This window comes from Panthera uncia, chromosome A2, assembly GCF_023721935.1.
Source record: "Panthera uncia isolate 11264 chromosome A2, Puncia_PCG_1.0, whole genome shotgun sequence".
Lineage (NCBI taxonomy): Eukaryota > Metazoa > Chordata > Mammalia > Carnivora > Felidae > Panthera > Panthera uncia.
Genome location: NC_064816.1, coordinates 72,039,705 through 72,063,499, shown reverse-complemented (window position 1 = coordinate 72,063,499; position 23,795 = coordinate 72,039,705). Strand labels below are relative to the sequence as shown.

The 23,795-nt window shown below is 41.1% G+C and overlaps 1 protein-coding gene across 2 annotated transcripts in view; it reads right to left on the bottom strand.

The window, feature by feature from the left end:
* The window catches only part of AMPH (amphiphysin), a 248,068-nt gene that overhangs the window by 49,831 nt on the left and 174,442 nt on the right, over positions 1-23,795 (bottom strand). For both annotated transcript variants that reach the window (XM_049642759.1, XM_049642761.1), the window contains exon 12: positions 1,667-1,783. In XM_049642759.1, coding sequence (XP_049498716.1) covers positions 1,667-1,783 — 117 coding nt within the window. The remainder of the gene's footprint in view (positions 1-1,666; positions 1,784-23,795) is intronic.

The window sequence follows — 23,795 nt, the reverse complement described above, 5'->3', positions numbered from 1 at the left end:
AGTTCCATGATTTGTGGAATTTTTTAATCATGGATTGATATAAAAGAGGTTTCTCTCTTGATCCAACTCGCAGATAGACATGCTGTGGGATCTCATCCACTGATCACGACAACATTCACTGTAGAAACCTGCCTTCTACCACTAGAGCAGTGAACGCTGGAGTGTGAGGCAGAGAAGTCCTGTAGACAAAGAAGTCTACACAGTGAGAAAGCTCTTTCGCGGAAGTATTCTGAATGATATGTACATTCATCTTCTGCTTTGCTGGGCCCCCAAGGCAGAACCCTCAAGTTTGCTGATAATCACTATGGTGGCATTCCCCAAAGTATGCTTTAGAGAACATTCAAATGAATGTGAAGAAACTTTCATTCAAACAGATTTCCGTGGTCAAACACATTTGGGAATCTCTAAGTTAAACAAGTCTAAACGGTTTTTTCTTTTAATTGCAGGACTTCCTGGAGCCTTTAATATTGTAATGCCTATCATGAGTCTCCTAAAAGGGATTTAATAGAACTTTCTGAAACATTTATCTAAGAGACCCATTTTTTTGCAAAACATCTTCAAAGGCTCGTATCTGATCTGCTTAATTACCTGCTTTACCGACATCTCAGATTTGTATTGTTCCTGTATTACAACAGAGAGGCCTTCAGAAATGCAATCACATTCTGGAATAAAGCATGGATTAAAGAGAGGCTTTATTTATTGAGGTTCATACTGAGCTGACAGTGGTTTATGGTAAGGTATCACGAAGGCTTCAAGACTAAAAGATTGAGCTAGGTCTCAGTTTATAATACACCTTTCTTAGTTCACGGGAAGTATATCCCAGCCACCTTTGGATTTGCCCAAATTCAAATGTGAGGCCCCAAGCACATCAAAAATACGGATACAAACAATTTCTGCTTAGACAGATTTTGAGTTAACTTCCTTTCATGGGCACAGACAATCGTGAAGGAAGTCTACTGCAGAGGAATCATCCTCAAGCCATTAGAGCGCCCCGCTCCCGGGCCCTTCTGCTGGAGAACGCTGTGGCCGTCACTAGTGACGTGAGGGAAGGTTGAGGATGATGATGATGAGCAAGGGGAAGCTGGGTACGGGAGGCCAGCTCCGCATCAAGCCATAGCCCAGATCCCATAGGGGAAGCTTCTAAAATGTGGAGGAAGACAATGTCATCAAGTTCAAAGTGACCAAGACTGGAAAACATTTCCGCTGGGGCACAATTTCGAGGCTATGTCTAACGTGCTTTAATCTCCAAAGCATGGAGAAGGAACGTAGAGGAAACAGTGAGAAGGTTAAGTCCAGGGCCACGAGAAAGAGCTTCATTTAGAGAAGTCATGAAATGTATCATCGAAGTCTGAACGGTCTGAGTGTAAAATGATACTAATGATACAATTACTCTGAGACAAGGGATTCCTGGGCAACCATACATTCCAGTTTGGGATGTATGGTTATCCCAGGTCTATGGGTAGAGAGAGAGGGAATGGGAGGAGGAGGTTTGGAATGATAGATATGGATAAGGTCTTCTTTCTACCCTTCCTTCCATTAGAAAATGTTTGTCAACCCAAAAGAAAAGTAAATAGTCACTTGAAATGGAGAGCGGTCTGAAAGGCATCTGCTGCCCTTTAAGTTCACGAAAACGTCATCTCCAAACATCAAAGCCGCCATCGGATACCTGCGACATGGGTGAGTGGGTCACTCCAGCAGAACCTGCAGGTGTCACCTCAGGCTTGAAAGGGTCGAAGTCCAGATCCAACAATGTCTCCTCTTTCTTCACCTCGGGGACTTCATTCTATTAAAGGAGAACAAGACAGAATATGAGACTTTATGATATAATCTCCGTGTAATCCTCTAACATCACTGAATATCCCCAAAGCATGCTCTGATAGTTTACCTAGAGTCACTTGCGAAATGTGATGAAGGGGGAAATAACCGACTCTGGCCAACTGGAACCTAAGATGCATAGGAATGCGACCCAGGTTTTGGTTTCTGTCCTTCGTCCAGCTCCGAATCCAGCCAACAAAGAGAATGTCTAAGAGGTATATCCTGATGCCATCAAGATCCAAGGACTCTCCTCTGCTAGTTTAGGTATCTCAGGTCAAGAATTACAGACGACCAGATGGATACAATAGGCCACGGCTGGGACCCGTCACCGTAGCCCATGGCTGTGAGGCCCCTGCGAAGCTAGTGTGTAAAAAGGAAGGGATGCCATCTACCCTGACTACCTCCACCTGCCTTATCCCCTCAGAGAGACCCTATCCTTTGATGTAGTCATCACATGAACCACTCTTCATCCGTGTTACTGTCGGTCTCCACTGTAAGTATGAGGGAGGGAAGGTGAAAGAGAAAGAGGGAGGGAGAGAACCATGTCCCCCAACATTTGCCATAAAATAACATTCTTGGATTAGAAAGAGGTAAGCCAAATAAGACACTGGATAAAAGTCCTGCTATAATAGCGACACATTTATAATACTGAACATTAATATTTATTCATTTATTGTGGTCTCATGATACAAAAAAAAAATAACACAGCTTGAAGTTAGCCTAGCCTTGGCTTAAGTCACGCGGTAAGGGTCAGAGCTGAAATAAAGCCCCCCTAAACAATCACGGTGAACAGAACTGGGTCAGTTTCCATAGAATCAGGTAACGTGTGTTTGGTGTTTGATATAAGCTTCAGTTTTGACCATCTGTACTCTAGAAACTCAAAGGTCACAACAATGGATGAAGCACAAAAGAATAGGAATGTTCAGAGAAAGCTTTTAAAGAACAAGAGTTCTTTTAATTAATATTGATCATAGACATAAAACTTAAAAATATATAGAGCTGTATGAATAGCTTTGGGGCATAAGAGATAATTGTTTTTAGTATATCCACACTCACTGTAGAAGGAAATCTGCTTAAATACCACGCGATTGGTCCTGGGCTACCTATTTTGCAGCATGATCATTCTTACACATTTAAAATTTCACAAGGCTAATCCTTCTTGCTTTAATAATTACAATCACAAAACCATCAACTGATTCCTTTGGCCCCTATTCAAAATCTGCATGGGTTTTGTTTTTTGCCAACATCTGTATTGGTACAAGTTATAGGTCTAAAACTTTGCGAACGCTTACATTGACTTAGAATGTGCTAGGCACTGTTCTGAGAGCTTCGTGCATATAAATATTAACTCAGGTTAGGACACTTCGCTGCAGTCTAATGATGACAACACTACAACACTATTATTGCCTTCAAAGAATGACCTTCCTAGATCCCCCAGACTTCATTTCGCCCGCATGGTCTAATCCTTACAAAAACCAAGGGGTAAATGGCATCATTCCTCCATCTGGGGATAAGGAGAGAGGGCTGTTGTCCTGGGTCCCTCAGGTGCAATGCAGCTGAGGCAGGACTGCAACAGCCAGAGGCCTTGGACCCCAGTGCTATTCCAGGCTGCTGCTAAGACCTGTGCCCACATCTCTCAAACAGGCACCACAGGGATCTGCAGAGGAATTCTGGACAGTCTCTAAGTTCTTCTTAAAACGTGAGCCCAAACGAATCTGTCCATTAATCCTCTCTAAGCCTAATGGGGGCCCCTTATGAAAGCTCAAATGGAAATGTAGAGCTCAAGGATGACAAGTGGCATGAGACTGTATACCAGTGTGGTGGTCTTCAAAAGGTGCAGCTGGCTACTTCGACTCCATTTCTATTTGGTTTTGCACCCTTAATTCCTGCGAGTTACCCCTTAAGGCACTCATATCAAACAGCAGTTTGACAGAACTACAAAAAGAGCAAAAAAAGGAGTTGCCTGCTGATACAGCATTCCTTTATAAAATGACAACTCTGTCATTAACATGTTGAAACACGCTGACATGTCATGTCCCTTAACGTAACAAAAGAAAACTCCTCTCATTCCTTATACCTGAGTCACCGTTAGAGCAGATCTGATGTGGTGTTGGCATTCGTAAACTTTTGGAAGCCAGAGCTTAAGTACCGTGTTCCCATTAAAAGTCTAGACCCAGAGTGTGATCCTAAGAAAAGAGACTACATGTGTAAACCACAGGGGGAAAATACCCAAAGGGAAGATCTTACCAGTGATAATAATCTTCAGGAAGTGTCTTCTGCTAGGGACATCTAAGTTTATAACCGAAGTACTGAACTTCTTCACTCTAGGTAGACAATTTGACCATAATCCTATGCCTAGTCTTGCCATGGCCTCCCTACAGATGGAGTTTACTGCCTTATCCCTTGACTTGGGGTTGACCATCTGTCATGCTTTAGTCAATGGATGTTAGTGAATGTCACACAAATGAAGGCTTGAAATGTTTGTGTGGGTGACTTGCTTTTTTGTATTCTTGCCACTCACTGTACAACGTACAAGCTTTGGGGAACCACTGGTCAAGGAGGATGGGAGCCACAGGGAACACACCTGGACCCACCATAACTAAATTCCTCAAAAGCGGTGTGTTAAAGAGGAATTCTTACAAGTGCCCAGGGGGGGGGGGGGGGGGGGGGGGCAGGGTAAGACATGTTACTGAACACAGGGACAACCTAGGAATAATAGCATTTTTTAGCACCAGAATTAATGCAAGCAAAAAGATGTTGAGGCAGTATCTTTGAAGTACAGAGAGAAACTTAGAATTCTGTGCCCCTTGAAAATATTTTTATGTTTTCATTTTTAAATATTTATTTGAGACAGAGCACAAGCAGGGGAAGGGGCAGAGAGAGAGGGAGAGAAAGAATCCCAAGGAGTTTCCACACTGTCAGCACAGAGCCCGACATGGGGCTTGAACTCACAAACCACGATTTCATGATCTGAGCCAAAATCAAGAGTCTGACACTTAACAGACTGAGCCACCCAAGTGCCCCGAAAATATAAAAAAAAAAAAAAAAGACCAAAAATGTGGGGCACTTGGGTGGCTCGGTCGGTTAAGTGTCCAACTTTGGCTCAGGTCAGATGTCACTGCCTGTGAGTATGAGCCCTGCATCAGGCTCTGTGCTGACAGCTCAGAGCCTGGGGCCTGCTTTGGATTCTGTCTCCTTCTCTCTCTGCCCTTCCCCGCTCACATTCTGTCTTCCAAAAATAAATAAAAATTTAAAAAAAAAAGAGAAAAAATGAGGTGACTATTTTTTCATACATACAAAAGCAGAAAGAACCCATCACCATCCAATCAACACAACTAATGTGAAAAGACATTTTTCAGGCATGAAATGATGCTACATGGAAATACGGATCTAGATGAAGTATGGATGTACACAAAGGAATGATAGGCTCCAAAGGAATGAGAAATGATAACTATGTAGGTAAGTATACATGACTTTAGTCATTATTTAAATCTCCTTAAAAGATAACTGACTGCTTAAACAAAGATAATCACAAAGTAACATGAAGTGACTTTACGTTAAAAAATAAATTCTATTTGACAAAACAGACAAAACAGTACAAAACCAGAAGAGGGAGAAATGTAAGTATACAATTATGGGATTCTTATGCTAGACCTGAAATATACCACTATTTGAAGGCAGACTTTTTAATAAATTAAAACATGTACTTTAAGCCCTAAAGCAACCACTAAAATACCAAAACAAGTTATCACTAATAAACAAAAGAAATAAAAGAGAGTAATAAAAATAATCAATTAATCTAAAAGAAAACAGAAAAAAGAGGAAAAAGGGTTAAAACAGATGGCCCAATAGAAAAAAAAAATATCAAGATGCCAGATTGAAACGTCACCATATGAATAACTACCTTGAATGAAAATGGTCTAAACAGTTTAATGAAATGCAGAGGTTATCAGATTAGATTAAAAAAGCAATACTCAACTAGATACTGCCTATAAGAAACAGATTTCAAATACAGAGACACAAACAAGTTGAAAGTAAAAGGAAGAAAAAAGATGAATTATGCCAACCTAACCAAAAGATAGCTGGAATAGTTATATTAATGTCAAACAAAGCAGACTGCAAATAAGAGAACATTATTATGGATAAAGGAGGTCATTTCCTAATGTAAAAAGGTGTTAATTCTAAACATTTATGGATTCAATCAGAAAGTGTCAAGATACATGAAGCAAGAACCAAAAACACAGCATCAAGAAATTTTAAAATGCACAATTTTGTAGGGAAGATTTCAACAGCCCTCTTTCAACAACTGAAAGAAGTAGAGAGAAAATCAGTAATGTTATAGAAAATACAGAAAACACCAAGACCCAATTTGACCTGATTTACACTTATAAAACACTCCATACGGCAGCACAATACAAATTCTTTTCAAGTGCATGTCAAACACAGAACATAATAGACACTGTTCTATTAAACAGGTCTCAATAAACTTAAAACCGGTCTCAGTAAACTTAAAAAACATTCAAGTCATACAAAGTATGCTGACTACAATGGAATCAAATTTCAAATCAGTAAGAGAATTATCTCTAGAAAAATCCACAAATATGTGGACAAAAATAACATTCTAAATAACTCAATGAAAGAAATGAAAAGAAAAACATCAGAAGAAAGAAGAAATCAATGTGGAAATTAGAAAGCAGTTTGAGTTGAATGAAAATAAAGACAACAGGTGCACCTGGGTGGCTTAAGCACTGACTCTTGACTTCAGTTCAGGTCATGATCTCACGGTTCATGAGTTTGAGGCCTGCATCAGGCTCTGCACTGACAGCAGCCTGCTTGGGATTCTGGCTCCCTTTCTCTCTGAACCACCACTTACTTTCTATCTCTCTCTCAAAGTAAATAAAAGTGAACTTTATTATTTTATTTATTTAGAGAAAGGGAGAGAGAGAGAGACAGAGAGAGAGAGAGACAGAGAGAGAGAGAGAGAGAGAGAGTGAGGGGACAGGGGCAGAGAGAAAGAATATCCCAAGCAGGCTCTGCATTGTCACCACAGAGCCCAATGTAGGGCTTGAACTCACGAACCGTGAGATCATGACCTGAGCCAAAGTCAGATGCTTAACCAACTGAGCAACCCAGGCACCCCAAATAAAACTGAACTTTAAAAAAATAAATAAAAATAAAAAATATAAAGACAACATACCAAAATTTGTGAGATGCTGCTGTAATAGGATTTAGGGAAAATTTATAGCACTGAATCCCTATATAAGAAAAGAAGGAAAACCTAGAAACATATACACTACCCAAACTGAAACAGGAAGAAATAGAAAATTTGAACAGACCCATAACCAGTAAGGAAATCAAATTAGTAATAAAAAATCTGCCAAAAAACAAGAGTCCAGGACCAGATGGCTTTCCAGGGGTATTCTACCAAACAATTAAGGAAGAGTTAACACCTATTCTCCTGAAACTGTTCCAAAAAGTAGAAATGGAAGGAAAACTTCCAAACTCTTTCTATAAGCCAGCATTATCTTGATTCCAAGACCAGACAGAGACCCCCACTAAAAAGGAGAACTACAGACCAATTTCCCTGATGAACATGGATGCAAAAATCCTCAACAAGATATTAGCCAACCGGATCCAACAATACATTAAAAAAATTATTCACCATGACCAAGTAGGATTTATACCTGGGATGCAGGGCTGGTTCAATATCTGCAAAACAATTAATGTGATTCATCACATCAATAAAAGAAAGGACAAGAGCCATATGATCCTTTCAATAGACGCAGAGAAAGCATTTGACAAAATACAACAACGTTTCTTGATAAAAACCCTCAAGAAAGTAGGGATAGAAGGAGCATACCTCGAGATCATAAAAGCCATATATGAACAACCCAATGCTAATATCATCCTCAATGGGGAAAAACTGAGAGCTTTCCCCCTAAGGTCAGGAACAAGACAGGGATGTCCACTCTTGCCACTGTTACTCAACATAATATTGGAAGTCTTAGCCTCTGCAATCAGACAACACAAAGAAATAAAAGGCATCCAAATTGGCAAGGAGGAGGTCAAACTTTCACTCTTCACAGATAACATGATACTCTATGTGGAAAACCCAAAAGATTCCACCAAAAAACTGCTAGAACTGATACATGATTCAGCAAAGTTGCAAGATATAAAATCAACACACAGAAATTGGTTGCATTCCTATACACCAACAATGAAGCGACAGAAAGAGAAATCAAGGAATCGATCCCATTTACAGTTGCACCAAAATGATAAAATACCTAGGAATAAGTCTAACCAAAGAGGTGAAAAATCTATACACTGAAAACTATAGAAAGCTTATGAAAGAAATTGGAGAAGACACAAAGAAATGGAAAAAGATTCCATGCTCCTGGATAGGAAGAACAAATATTGTTAAAATGTTGATACTACCCAAAGCAATCTACACATTCAACACATCCCTATCAAAGTAACACCAGTGTTCTTCACAGAGCTAGAACAAACAATCCTAAAATTTGTATGGAACCAGAAAAGACCCCGAATAGCCAAAGCAATCTTGAAAAAGAAAACCAAAGCAGGAGGTATCACAATCCCAGACTTCAAGCTATACTATAAAGCTGTAATCATCAACACAGTATGGTACTGGCACAAGAACAGACAGATCAATGGAATAGAACAGAGAACCCAGAAATGGACCCACAAACATATGGCCAAATAATCTTTGACAAAGCAGGAAAGAATACCCAATGGAATAAAGACAGTCTCTTCTGCAAGTGGTGCTGAGAAAACTGGATAGCAACATGCAGAAGAATGAACCTGGACAACTTTCTTACACCAGACACAAAAATAAACTCAAAATGGATGAAAGACCTCAATGTAAGACAGGAAGCCATCAAAATCCTTGAGGAAAAAGCAGGCAAAAACCTCTCTGATCTTGCCCACACCAACTTCTTACTCAACATGTTTCCAGAGGCAAGGGAAACAAAAGCAAAAATGAACTACTGGGACCTCATCAAAAATAAAAAGCTTCTGCACAGCAAAGGAAACAATCAGCAAAACTAAAAGGCAACCGACAGAATAGGAGAAGATATTTGCAAACGACATATCAGATAAAGGGTTAGTATCCAAAATCTACAAAGAACTTATCAAACTCAATACCCAAAAAACAAATAATCCAGTGAAGAAATGGGAAAAAGACATAAATAGACACTTCTCCAAAGAAGATATTCAGATGGCCAACCGACACATGAAAAAATGCTTCGCATCACTCATCATCAGGGAAATACAAATCAAAACCACAATGAGATACCACTTCACACCTGTCAGAATGGCTAACATTAACAATTCAGGCAACAACAGATGTCGGCGAGGATGTGGAGAAAGAGGATCTCCTTTGCATTGTTGGTGGGAATGCAAGCTGGTGCAGCCACTCTGGAAAACAGTATGGAGGCTCCTCAAAAAATTAAAAATAGAACTACCCTACGACCCAGCAATTGCACTACTAGGCATTTATCCAAGGGATATAGGTATGCTGTTTCGAAGGGACACATGCACCCCCATGTTTATAGCAGCACTATCAACAATAGCCAAAGTATGGAAAGAGCCCAAATGTCCATTGAAGGATGCATGGATAAAGAAAATGTGGTGTATATACACAATGGAGTATTACTAGGCAATCAAAAAGAATGAAATCTTGCCATTTGCAACTACGTGGATGAACTGGAGTGTATTATGCTAAGTGTAATTAGTCAGTCAGAGAAAGACAAAAATCACATGACTTCACTCATATGAGGGCTTTAAGAGACAAAACAGATGAACATAAGGGAAGGGAAGCAAAAAGAATATAAAAACAGGGAGGGGGACAAAACAGAAGAGACTCATAAATATGGAGAACAAACTGAGGGTTGCTGGAGGGGTTGTGGGAGGGAGGATGGGCTAAATGGGTAGGGGGCATTAAGGAATCTACTCCTGAAATCATTGCTTCACTATATGCTAACTAATTTGGAGGTAAATTTTAAAAAATAAAGTTTTAAAAAAAAAGAAAAGAAGGAATGTCTCAAATTAGTAACTTCAGCTTCTACCCTGCAAACTAGGAAAAAAAAAGACACAGAGCAAATAAAATTCTAAATAGAAATGGGGAAAATTATGCAGATCAGAGTAGAAATTAATTAGAGAATGACAGAGAGAGAGAGAGAGAGAGAGCGCTTGAGAGAATACCAATAAAACCAAAACCAAGTCCTTTGAGAAGATTAATAAAATTGATAAACTTCTAGCCAGACTGAGGGACAGAGGGCACAGGAGGGACAGAGAGGGCACTAATTACCAATATCCGGAATGAGAGAGGGGGCATTACCAGATATTTAAAAAAAATAAGGAAGTATTGTAAACCACTTTATTCCAATACATTCAACAATTTAGATGAGAGAGACAGATTTCTTGAGAAATACAAACTGCAGCATATAGAGAACTTGAATCACTATGTTGCATACCTGAAACTAAGGTTAACATTGTGTGTCAACTATATTCAAATTAAAAAAAAATTTTTTTTAAGAGAAAAAAAAAACAAAAAAAAAAACAACCCTGCAGGCCCAAATGGCTCCTCTGGTGAATTCTACCAGAGTTAAATAAGAAAAAAATACCAATTCTACAAAATTGAAGAGGAGTGAACAACTTCCCAACTTATTCTACGGGGAAAGCATCACCCTGGTGCTAAAATCAGAAAATTACTTTTTTTTACCTAAAAAAATTTTTTTTACATTTATTTATTTTTGAGAGGGGGGTGGGGAGAGAACAAGTGGGGTAGGGGCAAAGAGAGAAGGAGACACAGAATCCAAAGCAGGCCCCAGGCTCCGAGCTGTGAGCACAGAGCAGGACATGGGGCTCAAACTCACAAACCACGAGATCATGACCTGAGCCAAAGTTGGACACTTAACTGACTGAGCCACCCAAGCATCCCAACTTTTTTTTTTTACTTTAAATGTTTATTTATTTTCAGAGACAGAGTGCAAGCAGGGGAGGGGCACAGAGAGGGGGACCGAAGGGGGCTCTGTGCTAACAGCAGCAAGCACAATGTAGGGCTGGAACTCACAAACCACAAGATCATGACGGAGATGAAGTCAATCAACTGAGCCACCCAGGTGCCCCAGAAAATGACATTATTAAACACAACGCCCTATGGACTCATGTTCCTCATAAGCATAGATGCAAAAATGCTAGAGAAAGCTTTAGCAAACTGGATGAAGAAATATATATTAATAAACTGCATCATAACCAAATGAGGTTTATCTCAGGAATGTGTGATTGATGTACCATTTGAAAACCAATGAATGTAAGTCACCATATTAACAAACTAAAAAAGAAAACTCATACCATCATCTTGACAGATGCAGAAAAAGTATTTGAAAAAATCCATATCCACTCCTGTTCAAAACTCTCAACAAAGTAGGAAACATAGGCAACTTCCTCAACCTGATAAGGGTATCTACAAAAACATGCAACTATCATCATGTTTAATAACACAAGACTAGGAGCCTTTCCCCTAAGATCGAGGCAAGGATGGCCGTCTTAACACTTGTACTCAACAATATACTGGCAGTACTAAACACTAAAATAAGGCAGAAAAAAGCAATAAAAGGCATCCAAATTAAAAAGAAAAAAGTAAAACTATGTTAATTCACAGAAGATATGATCACTTATATAGAAAAATCCAAGGAAATCTATAAAAAAGCTATAGGAACTAATACTGAGTTTAGCAAGGCTGCAGGATACAGCATTAATATACAAAAACTGGTTTTATTGATATATAAGAGTATAAAAACCAGAAACTTAAATTTTAAAAATATGATTTACAATAGCACTAAAAATATGAAATACTTAGGGATAAACCCAACCAAAGATGAGAAAACCTGTACACTGAATAGTAACTATTAAACACAGCCAAGATAAATTAGAGAAGACCTTAAAATAAAGGAAGAGCTATACTGTGTTTATGGATCACAGAGCTCATTATTATTAAGATGTCAACGCTCCCCAAACTTATCTACATATTCAATGCAATGCCAGTCAGTATCTGTACTGGGCTGAATACTGTGCACCCCCCCACCCCCCCGTCAAAGTTCATGATTATAAGGAACCTGTGAATGTGACCTTATTTGGCAATAGGACGTTTGCAGATGTAATGGAATTTAGATGTGGTCATACTGAATTAGGATGGGCCTTAATGCAATGACTTGTGACCTTATAAAAACAAGGAAATTTGGATACATAAACACAAAGGTATGTGAAGATACAGAGCACACAGACACATAAGGAAAACACAGTGTGATGACAGAGGCAGAGACTGGAATGATGTATCTACATGCCAAGGACGGCCAGCAACCACCAGAAGGAGAGAGGAGCAAAGAAGGACCCTAGAGTCTTCAGAAGAAGCATAGCCTGCTGATCTCAGACTCAATCATGACCTTGATCTCAGATGTCTAGCTTCCAAAACTGTGAGAGAATAAAAGTCTGTTGTTATAAGCCACTCAGTTTATGCTTCTTTGCTAAAACAGCCCTAGGAATCTAACCAAATATCCCAGAAGGTGTTTTTGTAGAAACTTACATATTGATTCTAAAATTCATGTGGAGATTCAGAGGACCTAGAACACCCAAAACAACTCTGAAAAATAACAACGCTGAGGGACTAACCTCATCTGATTTCAAGACAGTATAAAGTGACAGTAATCAAGATTAACAAGGTACTGGCATAAAAGGTAGGCAAATGGATCAATAAAAAATCACAGAGTTCAGAAAGAGAATCACAAAGGTACAAAGGCAATTCAGTAGAATAAGGATAGACTTTTTCAACAATCACATTTCAACTGTAAAGAAATGAACTTCAACCCATACTTTGCACATATTAAAAAATTCCAAATTTGTCACAGACCCTAAGTGTAACACCTAAAGCTGTAAAACTTCTAGAAGGACACACAGGAGAAAATCTTTGTGACCTTGTGTTAGGCATAGATTTTTTTTAGATGTAATGTGAAATGCCTAATTCTTAAAAAATAAATAAATTGGATAAATTGGACCTCATCAAAATAAAAAAAAACTTCTACTCTTCTAAAAAGCACTAACAGAATGACAAGATAAGCCACATGCTGGAAGAAAATATTTGCAAATCATGCATCTGATAAAAGGCTTGTATCCAGAACATACAAAGGACTCTCAAGACTCCATCAAGTAAGTGAATACATCAGCAAAAGTTTTTCACAGACACCAATGAGGATATACTAATGTCATAGTAATATGTCATAATGTCCTCTAGACTCGTCCATGTTGTCAGAAATGGCAGGATTTACTTCTTCTGAGGCCAAATAATATTCCATTGTGTTTATATACCTCATTTTCTTTACTCATTCATCTACTGATGGACATTTAATGTTTATTTTTGAGAGACAGAGAGAGAGCGCGAGTGAGCAGAGGAAGGCAGAGAGAGAGGGAGACACAGAATCCAAAGCAGGGTCCAGACTGAGCTGTCAGCACAAGAGCCTGACATGGGGCCCAAACTCACAAACCATGAGATCATGACCTGAGCCGAAGTCAGGCGCTCAACCAACTAAGCCACCCAGGTGCCCCCCCGCCCCCAATGGACATTTAGGTTGTTTCCATGGATCGTCTATTGTGAATAGTGCTGTAGTGAACACAGGAGTGCAGACAGCTCTTTGAGATGCTGATTTCATTTCAATACCCAGAAGTGGGGTTGCTGTACAGTAAGGTAGTTCTATTTTTAATTTTCTGAGGAACCTCCATATTGTTTTCCATAGTGGTTCTACCAATTTACAATCCCATCAACAGTGTACAAGGATTCCCTGTTCTCCACGTCCTCACCAACAACTGTTATTTGTCTTTTTCATAGTAGCCATTCTAACAGGTGTGAGGTGATATCTCATTGTGATTCTGAAGTACATTTCTCTGACGGTTAGTGGTGTTGAGCACCTTTTCCTGTGTCTGCTGGCAATCTGTACATCTTCTTCAGAGAAATGTCCATTCGGGTCCCTTGTCCATTTTTTTAATCCAACTACTTGATTTTTTTTTTTTTGCTATTGAGTAGTATGAGTCCCTTATATATTCTGGATATTAACCCCTTATCTGATACATGATTTGCAAATATTTTCTCCCATTCCCTACGTTGCCTTTTTACTCTGTTGATTGTTTGCTTTGCTGTGCAGAAGTTTCTATGCTAAGTGAAATAAGCAAGACACAGAAAGAGAAATGATCTCACTTACATGTGGAATTGAAAACAGTCAAAACCATGGAAGCAGAGAGTAGAATGGTTTTTTCCAGGGCCTCAGGGGAGGGGAGACGGGGAGATGTTAGTCAAGGGGTATAAAGTTTCAGTTATGCAAGTCCTAGAGATCTAATGTTCAGCATGGTGACTGTAAGTAAAAATAGTGTATTATACACTTGAAATTTGCCAGGAGGATAGCTATTAAGTGTTCTGACATCATCATCATCAACAACAACAACAACAACAATAAAAGAGAGTAGCTATGTGAAGGGATAGATATATTAATTGGCTGGTTTGGGGAGATCACTTCACAATGCATACATATGTTAAAACATCAAGTTGTATACTTTAAGTGTATACAATTGTTATTTGTCAGTTATGCCTCAATAGAGCTGGGGGAAAAATGTCAAATGAGTACATGAAAAGATGCCTAACATCATTAGCCATTAGGGAGATGCAAACTAAATCACAACAAAGTAACACCATATACTTATCATCACGGCTAAAATTAAAAAGACTAACCGTACCAAGTGTCGGCAAAGATGTGGAGGAACTGAAATTCTTTTTCAGTGTGGGTGGAAACACAAATAGTATAATCACTTAGAAAAGTCTGGCAGTTTCTGGGGCACCTGGGTGGCTCAGTCGGTTGAACATCCGACTTTGGCTCAGGTCATGATCTCACGGTTTGTGAGTTCAAGCCCTGTGTTGGGCTCTGTCCTGATGGCTCGGAGCCTGGAGCCTGCTTCAGATTCTGTGTCTCCCTCTCTCTCTGTTCTTCCCCCACCCATGCTCTGTCTCTCTCTCTCTCTCAAAAATAAATAAAGATTTAAAAAAATTTAAAAAAGAAAAGTCTGGCAGTTTCTTAATAAGTTAAACTTACTCCTACCAAATGATCCAGCCAGTTCATAGAGATTTACTGAAGAGAAATGAAAGCATGTACACAAAGAACATTTGTATACAAATATTCACAGCATCTTTACTTACAATACCCCAAAATTAGGGGCACCCGGGTAGCTCAGCCAGCTAAGCGTCCGACTTTGGCTTACATCATGATCTCGGAGGTTCACGGGTTTGAACCCTGCACTGCGACAGCACAGAGCCTGGAGCATGCTCTGGATTCTGTATCTCCTCTCTCTCTGCCTCTCCTCCACTCATGCGCTCTCTCTCTCTCTCTCTCTCTCTCTCTCTCTCTCTCAAATAAATAAACATTAAAAAAAATAGCCCCAAATTAGAAACTACCCAAATATCCATTAATGGATGAAAAAAAAACAACAACAAACCCTGATGTGTCCATACAATGAGATATTAGTTAGTAATAAGAAGGAATAAACTGCTGATACCTGCTACAAAATGGATGAACCTCATAATAATTATGCAGAACAGTACAAGCCAGACCAAAAAGGGTGCACATTGGGTGATTCCATCTATACAGAATTCTAGGAGATTCAAACTTGTGTATGGTGACAGAAAGATGAGTGTTTGCCTGGAGGGTACAGCATGTGGACAGGAACAGAAAGGATTACAGACACAAAGAAACTTTGGGGGTGAGAGGTATAGTCACTACCTTGATCCTGGTGATGGTTTCATGGGTGCACACATATTTCAAAACTTATCAAAAAGTATGCTTTAAATATGTGCCGTTAACCGTACGTTGGTCAGAAATCAATGAAACTGATTAACAGAAGAAAATACTCTAACAACAGGAGATTAGTTAAACCTACTATGGTACAACCTCATGATACAGGGATCTGTTGTTATTTAAAATGGTGAGATATATCTTAAATTGACATGAAAATATCTTTGTTATATTTGTAGTAAAAAAAACCCATAGGTTATAAAACTGACATAAAATGATCAAATTTCCAAAAAAATATATCTTTCTGTCACTGTTTGAAGAGAATAAAATTGTGGCATTACAAAAACTACATTAGTAACAGTGGTTTTTGCTGAGAAATAGAACTACACTTTTAAACTTTTGCTTTTTGCTTCTCTGGAATTTACTAGTGTTTTGGGTTAACCACGCATCCTTTATGACATTACTCTTATAAGCATATCAGGTAACAGAGATTTCAATATATAGCTACAGACACAAAAATTTATAAGTAGAGCAATCTCTAAGCCATTCCCGTGGGTGCATGCAGACAGACAGATGGATAGACAGACAGACAGACACACACACACACATACACACAATTTTTTAAATTTGTTTAATGTTTATTTTTTTTGAGAGAGAGAGAAAGAGAATGAGTGGGGGAGGGGCAGAGAGAGAGGGAGACACAGAATCCGAAGCAGGCTCCAGGGTCTGAGCTGTCAGCACAGAGCCCAACGTGGGGCTCAAACCCATGAACCGTGAGATCATGACCTGAGTCAAAGTCGGATGCTTAACCAACTGAGCCACCCAGGCACCCCGATTTCTTAATGATAACACAATATTTCAGTGAGCCAGATAAAGTCATAGGTACTATTTCTTCCAAAGAGTTTTTTTTTTAATTTTTTATTCTTTCATTAAACATATTTTAAGGACATTTTCATTATATTCTAAATATTAGGCAGGACACTTATTACTTCCCAATAAGTCCGGGGAGATCAGATAACAAACTTAAGACATAAAGGTTAAATGAAGTTTTTAGGAACGAGGCCAGTTGGGGGTTATCTTTCAGGTAATAGATATGTCTTTTATTGAAGGGTCACAACATAGCTGACAATTTCTACCAGTGAGTAAAGCTTTTGCATTTCGTTGGTAATTATGAACGCAGAGGCCTAAGAAAAATTTTTTTAAATGTTTATTTCTCTTGAGAGAAAGAAAGTGTGCAAGTGAGTGGGCGTCCTCAGGAAACTGAACTTTATAACTGGAAGCCTATGGTAAGACCACTACAGATGCATACGCAGCAGTTACTGGGAATAATGGTAGTTAACTATAGTATCCTGACCGGGCTCAAGAGCTTTATATTTGCAGTCTCAGAATTTGCAGTCATCATTCAACCATTTCATAGGACATTGTCAAGTATTTGTTCTACAGCTTTAACTATATAAGACGTTAAAAGAATAGTACAAAGAGGGGCGCCTGGGTGGCTCAGTTGGTTAAGCACCTGACTTGATTTTGGCTCAGGTCATGATCTCACAGTTCAGGTGTTCGAGACCCACATTGAGCCTGCTTAGGCTTCTCTCTCTCTCTCTCTCTCTCTCTCTCTCTCTCTCTGCCTCTCCTCCACTCGAGTGGTCTCTGTCTCTTTCAAAATAAATAAATAAATAAATAAATAAATAAACTTAAAAAAAGAAACGGTACAACGAAGATCCATTTACCCATGACCTGGACTCGTCAAAGCTCTCCTATTGCCGTCTTTGCTGCGTATGCTTACCTACATTTATAGGATCCTGCAGACGCTCTAATGAGGTGACGCACAACATACTAACTTTCTAAGGAACTGTTTATCTAGGTTTTTTGTTTTTGTTTTTACTGGAGCAAGCTGCTAGGTTGCACAGCCGTGACAGTGCAGCACATTGACCGTAAGGAGGAGAGAGACAGTAGGGGAGGTGGACGGGACCCGTGCGTCCAGTGAGGTTCAGTGATGACCACTGGATGAACAAGTAGCTCAACTGGTGAAGTAAAGACCCTCCTCCCACCGCCCCTGGAATTTAACGATAACATTGCTGATCTGTCACAACTTGAAGAACTGTGCTAATATCAAAAACCCGAAGACGCTGTAGAGAACGTGCATTCTGAACATTACGGAGAGAGTCTGGATGGATTTGTTCAGTTTACTGGCCGTCTAGTACCTGCTATCCATCAGGTGCTTAGAACGCCAGCATGGGTGGTCTACAGACTTCCGCTTTCCACGGCTGCCCTATGAACGCCACAGTGTGGCCGAAAGACAACGGGTTTGCTCAACTTCAAAAGTAGGGATAATGATGGGGTGCCTGGGTGGCTCAGTCGGTTAAGTGTCCGACTTCGGCTCAGGTCATGATCTCATGGTTCTTGGGTTCGAGCCCCGTATCGGGATCTGTGCTCGGAGCCTGGAGCCTCCTTCAGATTCTGTGTCTCCCTCTCTCTATACTCCTCCCCTGCTCATGCCCTGTCTCTCTCTGTCTCTCAAAATTGAATAAAAGTTAAAAAAAAGTTTAAATAAAAATAAAAGTAGGGATAATGGCCTGTCAATCACAGGAATGATGTGAAAGCTAAATCGAAGGAGACCCTGCATGTAACATAGTCATGTGCTTCCTCATCGTGAGCTCTTTCCTTTCTCCCCAACTTATTCTTCTGTGTTCCCCTTCTCCCCTTCCCCTGTTGGCCTCTCTGAGCCAGCTGAGCACCACTCCCTAACCCATACCTCAAACCATATTCAAAAGTACAAAATCTCAAAAGACTCACACCGTGAGATGCTTCGCAAGGAGGTAGAATATAAAATGCAAAAAAGGGCAAAGTGCGAAAAGTCTAGATGTTGTCAGAAGTTCAGGTGTCTGAGAACCTTGGAAGGTTGTGAAGCCAAGTGGCATGACGACTTAAGAGCACTGTCAGAGCCCCAGAGGATAATTGCCCCACTTGGCTACCCCTGCCGAAGGAACCAGGGGTCCTGTGGGCGACCCACCAACCCAACAGACCGACCAAACAGGGGCTGAAGGGTCTGAAGACACACGGTTTCCTTCCTTCCAGTTTTCAGCTTACTAATTCTTTCTGCGTTACCAGAATGCTAACATGTTTACTTAGAAAAAATACCAACTGAAAGAAGAGGCAGCTGGTCCAGAAATATGCTACATTGAAAAGAAAAGCCAAAGCGGAATTCAAAACCAGGTGACAGATACCCGGGAAGCGAGGGGTACGTACACACGTGACTGCAGGATGGCCTCTCAGGATTGGGGAGACGAAAAGGGCCATTTCACGAACTTATTCTGCAAGCTGAAAATCTACTTCAGTTTGATTGGCTAAGGAAAAATCGAATGACTTCATGAACTTAAAATGTGAGCTGCAGCATTCGGCTGGAAAGCAGAGGCGTTAAGAGTAGCAGAGTTAATGATGCTAACTTGATCCCGACAGCCACGCGGCTTAGAGGCTGTGCTGCTGTCTTGCCTTCTGGCACAGTAGGTCTCCCAGCAGGAGTGGGGAGATGGGCTTGGAGGAATAGGCTTGGATGGTCACAACCTAATCCGTCTGGATTTGTAAGGGAGAATGCCAGTTTCAAAAACAGAAAATATGCAGGGGCGCCTGGGTGGCTGAGTTGGGTAAGCATCTGACTCTTGGTTTCGGCTCAGGTCACGATCTCACGGTTTGTGGGTTTGAGCCCCGCTTCGGGCTCTGCGCTGACAGTGCGGGGCCTGCTTGGGTCTGTCTCTGTCTCAAAATAAAAACGTAAAAGATTTAAAAGCAAAGAGAGAAAATATGCAACGTCGTTGCTGGGAAAAGATTTAAGCAAAACAGTTGGGGGTTACCTGCTACGGAAAAAAAAAATGTGGAAACAGGCAATTTCTTCCTTTCTGCCACTTGACAGGTAGAAGGGCAAGCAGGGACCCCACCCCTAGCCCTGACCCTCAGGGGAGCCCCACACTTTCGAATACATTCCCTGAAATTTTCTAAGTCCTTCTCTGGTGGTGGCGGTTGTGGCTAGCAATGCTATCTGGTCAGGGCACCCACATGGGGCTGGCGCCCATCTCTCTTTGGAGCACTCTGTGACCCTCTCTACATGGAGTACCTACCACACCCCCCAGGAACTCTGGGGCTCACATCCACCCAGTTGTCCTGGAACATGGTGGCCAGGCTTGTTTCCAAGAGGGTGGCTGGTGGGCAGATTGCCTCCACTGGGCAGCATGGCGTTTCACGTACGGAATCCCATCAGACTGACCACCAGAATGCTGCGGACAGGCTCATTTCAAGGGACTCGAATTGGTTATATGGACAGAAGCCCCCCTCTGAAAATATTTGCCCAGAGCCACGATCCCTCAGGAAAGCCCTGGTGGGAGAGGAGGGTGAACCTCGATAGTGAGAAGAGAAAGCAGTCCGAAACATCTTTTTTCAAAACATTTTTGAAGAAAAAAAAAAGAAACAACCTTGCATGTGTACATATGTGTGTGTATATAATATACATGATTGCTTTTTTCGGCCTTGATCTGTTAAAATCCTATTTATAGGCCATAAGTTTGGTTTCCAGGGATATAATATCTTTTAAATCTTCGTTTTTAAACATGTTTCACCAAACGCCCACGTCCCTGGAACAGGTAGTACTTTGGGAGAAAAGGGAGATTATTTGAGAAACTCTGATTTAAACAAAAAGGGCTTTTGTTGCACAACTTCTCAGAGCACTGGACATGCTGACACAAACTATGTAAAACAAAAGGGGGTGTAGCCCCTCCCAGCCTCCGATGACCAGGGACCCCCCTTTTCACAGCATCTTATGGGAAGGGATGGAAAATGCTGTCTTGAAAGAATAATGTGGGGCACCTGGGTGGCTCAGTCTGTTAAGCCTCTGACTTCGGCTCGGGTCAGAATCTCACAGTTCGTGGGTTCAAGCCCTGCGTCGGGCTCTGTGCTGACAGCTCAGAGCCTGGAGCCTGCTTCAGATTCTGTGTCTCCCTCTCTCTCTGCCCCTCATCCACTCACACTCTGTTTCTGTCTCTCAAAAATGAATAAACTTAAAAAAAATTTTAAAGAATGATTCAGGAAAACACACACACACACACACACACACACACACACACACCCCATAAGAGATTTCTTTCAATTTAGGTTCTTGGGAGGGAAAAATAAAGAGGACTGGCAGTTCCATTTTTGTAATCACAAAACCAGAGAAGCAAGGTCAGCCCTGTGGTCTTGACACGCGGACCTCTCCCTGTAAGCAGGTACGGATACTTCCCAGAGAAGATTCTATGATATAGTTAAGGTCTGGGGCCATTAGAGGGCTCTCTAGGCCTAATGGATTTGTTTCCAATCCCCGGATGCACTCAGGAGGGACTGTCGCCACCGTGAAGCTTGGTGTACGAGACGCACAAATCCATCAGAGGTGAGGAATATTTCAATCATCACACCTGGAGCTTCTGGGTGGGATTAATACAAACACTCTTCTTCCCCACTAAGTACATGATAAAAATAGCAAACTGGGGACATAAACCTATCTGTTCAATGTAGACTGACTTATTAAACTTTTAAAAAATATCACAATAAAACTGAAATGGACCACTCCATATGATCATAAATATCATGTATCTGGGAGAGAAGAGCTTTTCAGATACATCTCAGCTTTCTAGCTTCCATGCAGCTGGCATTGCATTTTCTCTGGGCATTTCTGTTGATTCTTTTTCATCAAATATCTGTGCCTATCTAAAAACATCACAGCCCTGATGAGACCGTCCATTCCCTTAGAATATGTAACTTGACATATACTCTGATCAACACATCTAATATTACAAGCACACATGTACATGCACGTGTATGTACATGTAAGTCCAACTGCCCGAAATATGGAGTATTTCAAGTCATACTATTTTTTTTAATTTCATGTTTATTTATTTTTGAGAGAGGGAGAGAGCATGTGTGAGCAGGGCATGGGCAGAGAGGAGGGGGAGGGACAGAGAGAGGTGGGGAGGGGCAGAAAGAGGGAGGGGACAGAGGATCGGAAACAGGCTCCATGCTGACAGCAATGAGCCCAATGGGGGGCTTGACCTCACAAACCGCTACATCATGACCTGAGCCGAAGCTGGACGCTTAACCGACTGAGCCACCCAGGCACCTCTCAAGTCACACAATTTTTAAGTGCAGCAGTTATACATGGTCGTACATGATATACACTTGACTCAGCTGGGTATTTCCCTGGGAGAAATCTGTTCATTCACTGTGGTACTTTGTTCGTGGCCATATATTTGTGCCACGGGGAAATCCTGGCCTAAAACAGTGGTTCTCACGGCGTGATCCCATGACCAGAGTTGTCAGCATCACTTGGGAGCTTGTTAGGAATACAAATTCTTGGCCCCCACCCTAGAGCAGCTGAATCAGAAACTCTGCCGGATGTGACCCAAAAGGAGTGAGAGAACACACACTGGCCCTGTGGGTATCAAAAGAGGAACGAGCAACCGAAGGGACTGTCAAGATGCTTCAGGGACAGGTGGCGTCTGCATAATTTTATTGTATCTTTTTAAAATGCTTATTTATTTCTTGAGAGAGAGAGAGAGAGAGAGAGAGAGAATCCCAAGCAGGCTCTATGCTGACAGTGCAGAGCCTGATGACCTGAGCTGGAACCAAGAGTCAGATGCTTAATGGACTGAGCCACCCAGGCGCCCCAAAATAAAGCCAGATTCTATCACTCAATAAGCAAGGAAACAGACTGAAACATAAACCCTGCTTCACTCCCTTCTCTTGACATCGTGACATAAGACTCACAGCCATTTAGTCAATGGAAACGCTCTGGTCACATGCTGTGGTCCACCACAAGAGCCATGTTACCGCAGTCAGAAAAAACGACAGAAACCTCCTTCTGCCTCCTCTTGATTAAAAGAAAACAATATAAATGAAACTGAATCCCCCAAAACGCACCCCCACGATGTCTCTGGCGGTCAGTTCTTTCAGAATCCCCGAGCACACTGATGGAGGGGACACACAGCCAGTATGGGGGAAGGGGTGCTTTCCTCCTCTTGCCACAGCCTTGGAGTGCTACACAAAGACAGCCAGGCTGGGCCCGGGCCAGGCCCCCGGTTGGTGGGTTCTGCTTAGAAAGCTGTTTCCTCTTCCTCTGTCCCCGATTCCTGACTTCCCGTGACTCCTATGCAACAGCATCATGAGAGTTAATGCTCTTAGAAGCACTCCGGGCCCCTGTCTAGCATTTGCAATTGTAAAAAGTGCTGTGATGCTTTTCTTTTCTACCAATGAAGAAACCTTATGTGAGCCAGCAAACTGCAAATAAAAAAAACATTTTAAAGGAAAGAACACTTTTGAACCCCATCTTTGCTTCGGAACTAGTCTATGTGTCATGTTGCCTCTACTTTGGCTGCCTCAGGTGCTAAATGGAAGGGTCTTCAGCTAAGTACATGTGGCTTCTGGGTGACCACATTCTCTGTGGAGGGGACCAAGGCAGGTTTTTGGAGGGTACAGGGGAAAGCAACCTGAATAAGGGTATCATCGGCCGAAACACCCCCTATTTGAAAACTGATGAAGCACCAGAGAGAAGGGAGCTGAGCTGTTAGCAAATACAAATGGACAACATAACGTGGAAATGAAAACTGCTCACGTTTGGTGCCAGGCCAACAGCTGGCTCCGAGAGAGCTAGCCCTGAGGGCATCTGGGTATCCATAGACATCATTTGTCCCTGCACTCATCCACGTGCAATTCTCCCTCCTCGAAAAGAGCTGCTAAATCACATTTCAAGGCCTTGTTAGCGTACCAAATCCCACATCTCATACAAACAACAGAAGAAGGACACTATTAGCTGAAAGCATTGTGCCTTATTGATGAATGCCCTTAAAAGCAACGACAAATTACGACGGGCTTCCAAGTGCCTATTTTCTGAGTTCTCTGTTATTAGTGCATTATTTCTGTTATTGTCAACAGGACGTGATTATAATTGGGATGTTGTACACAGTGTTGTTATTGATGTACTCAGTAATTATAGGGCTGCATTCTCACATCTTATAAAATGTAGGTATTATTTCTGACCCTGAGGACACTGGGAGCAACTGATGCTGGCACGATTTTTCTGGGGACTTTCACTCTTAATACAAAGAAATGGCTTTG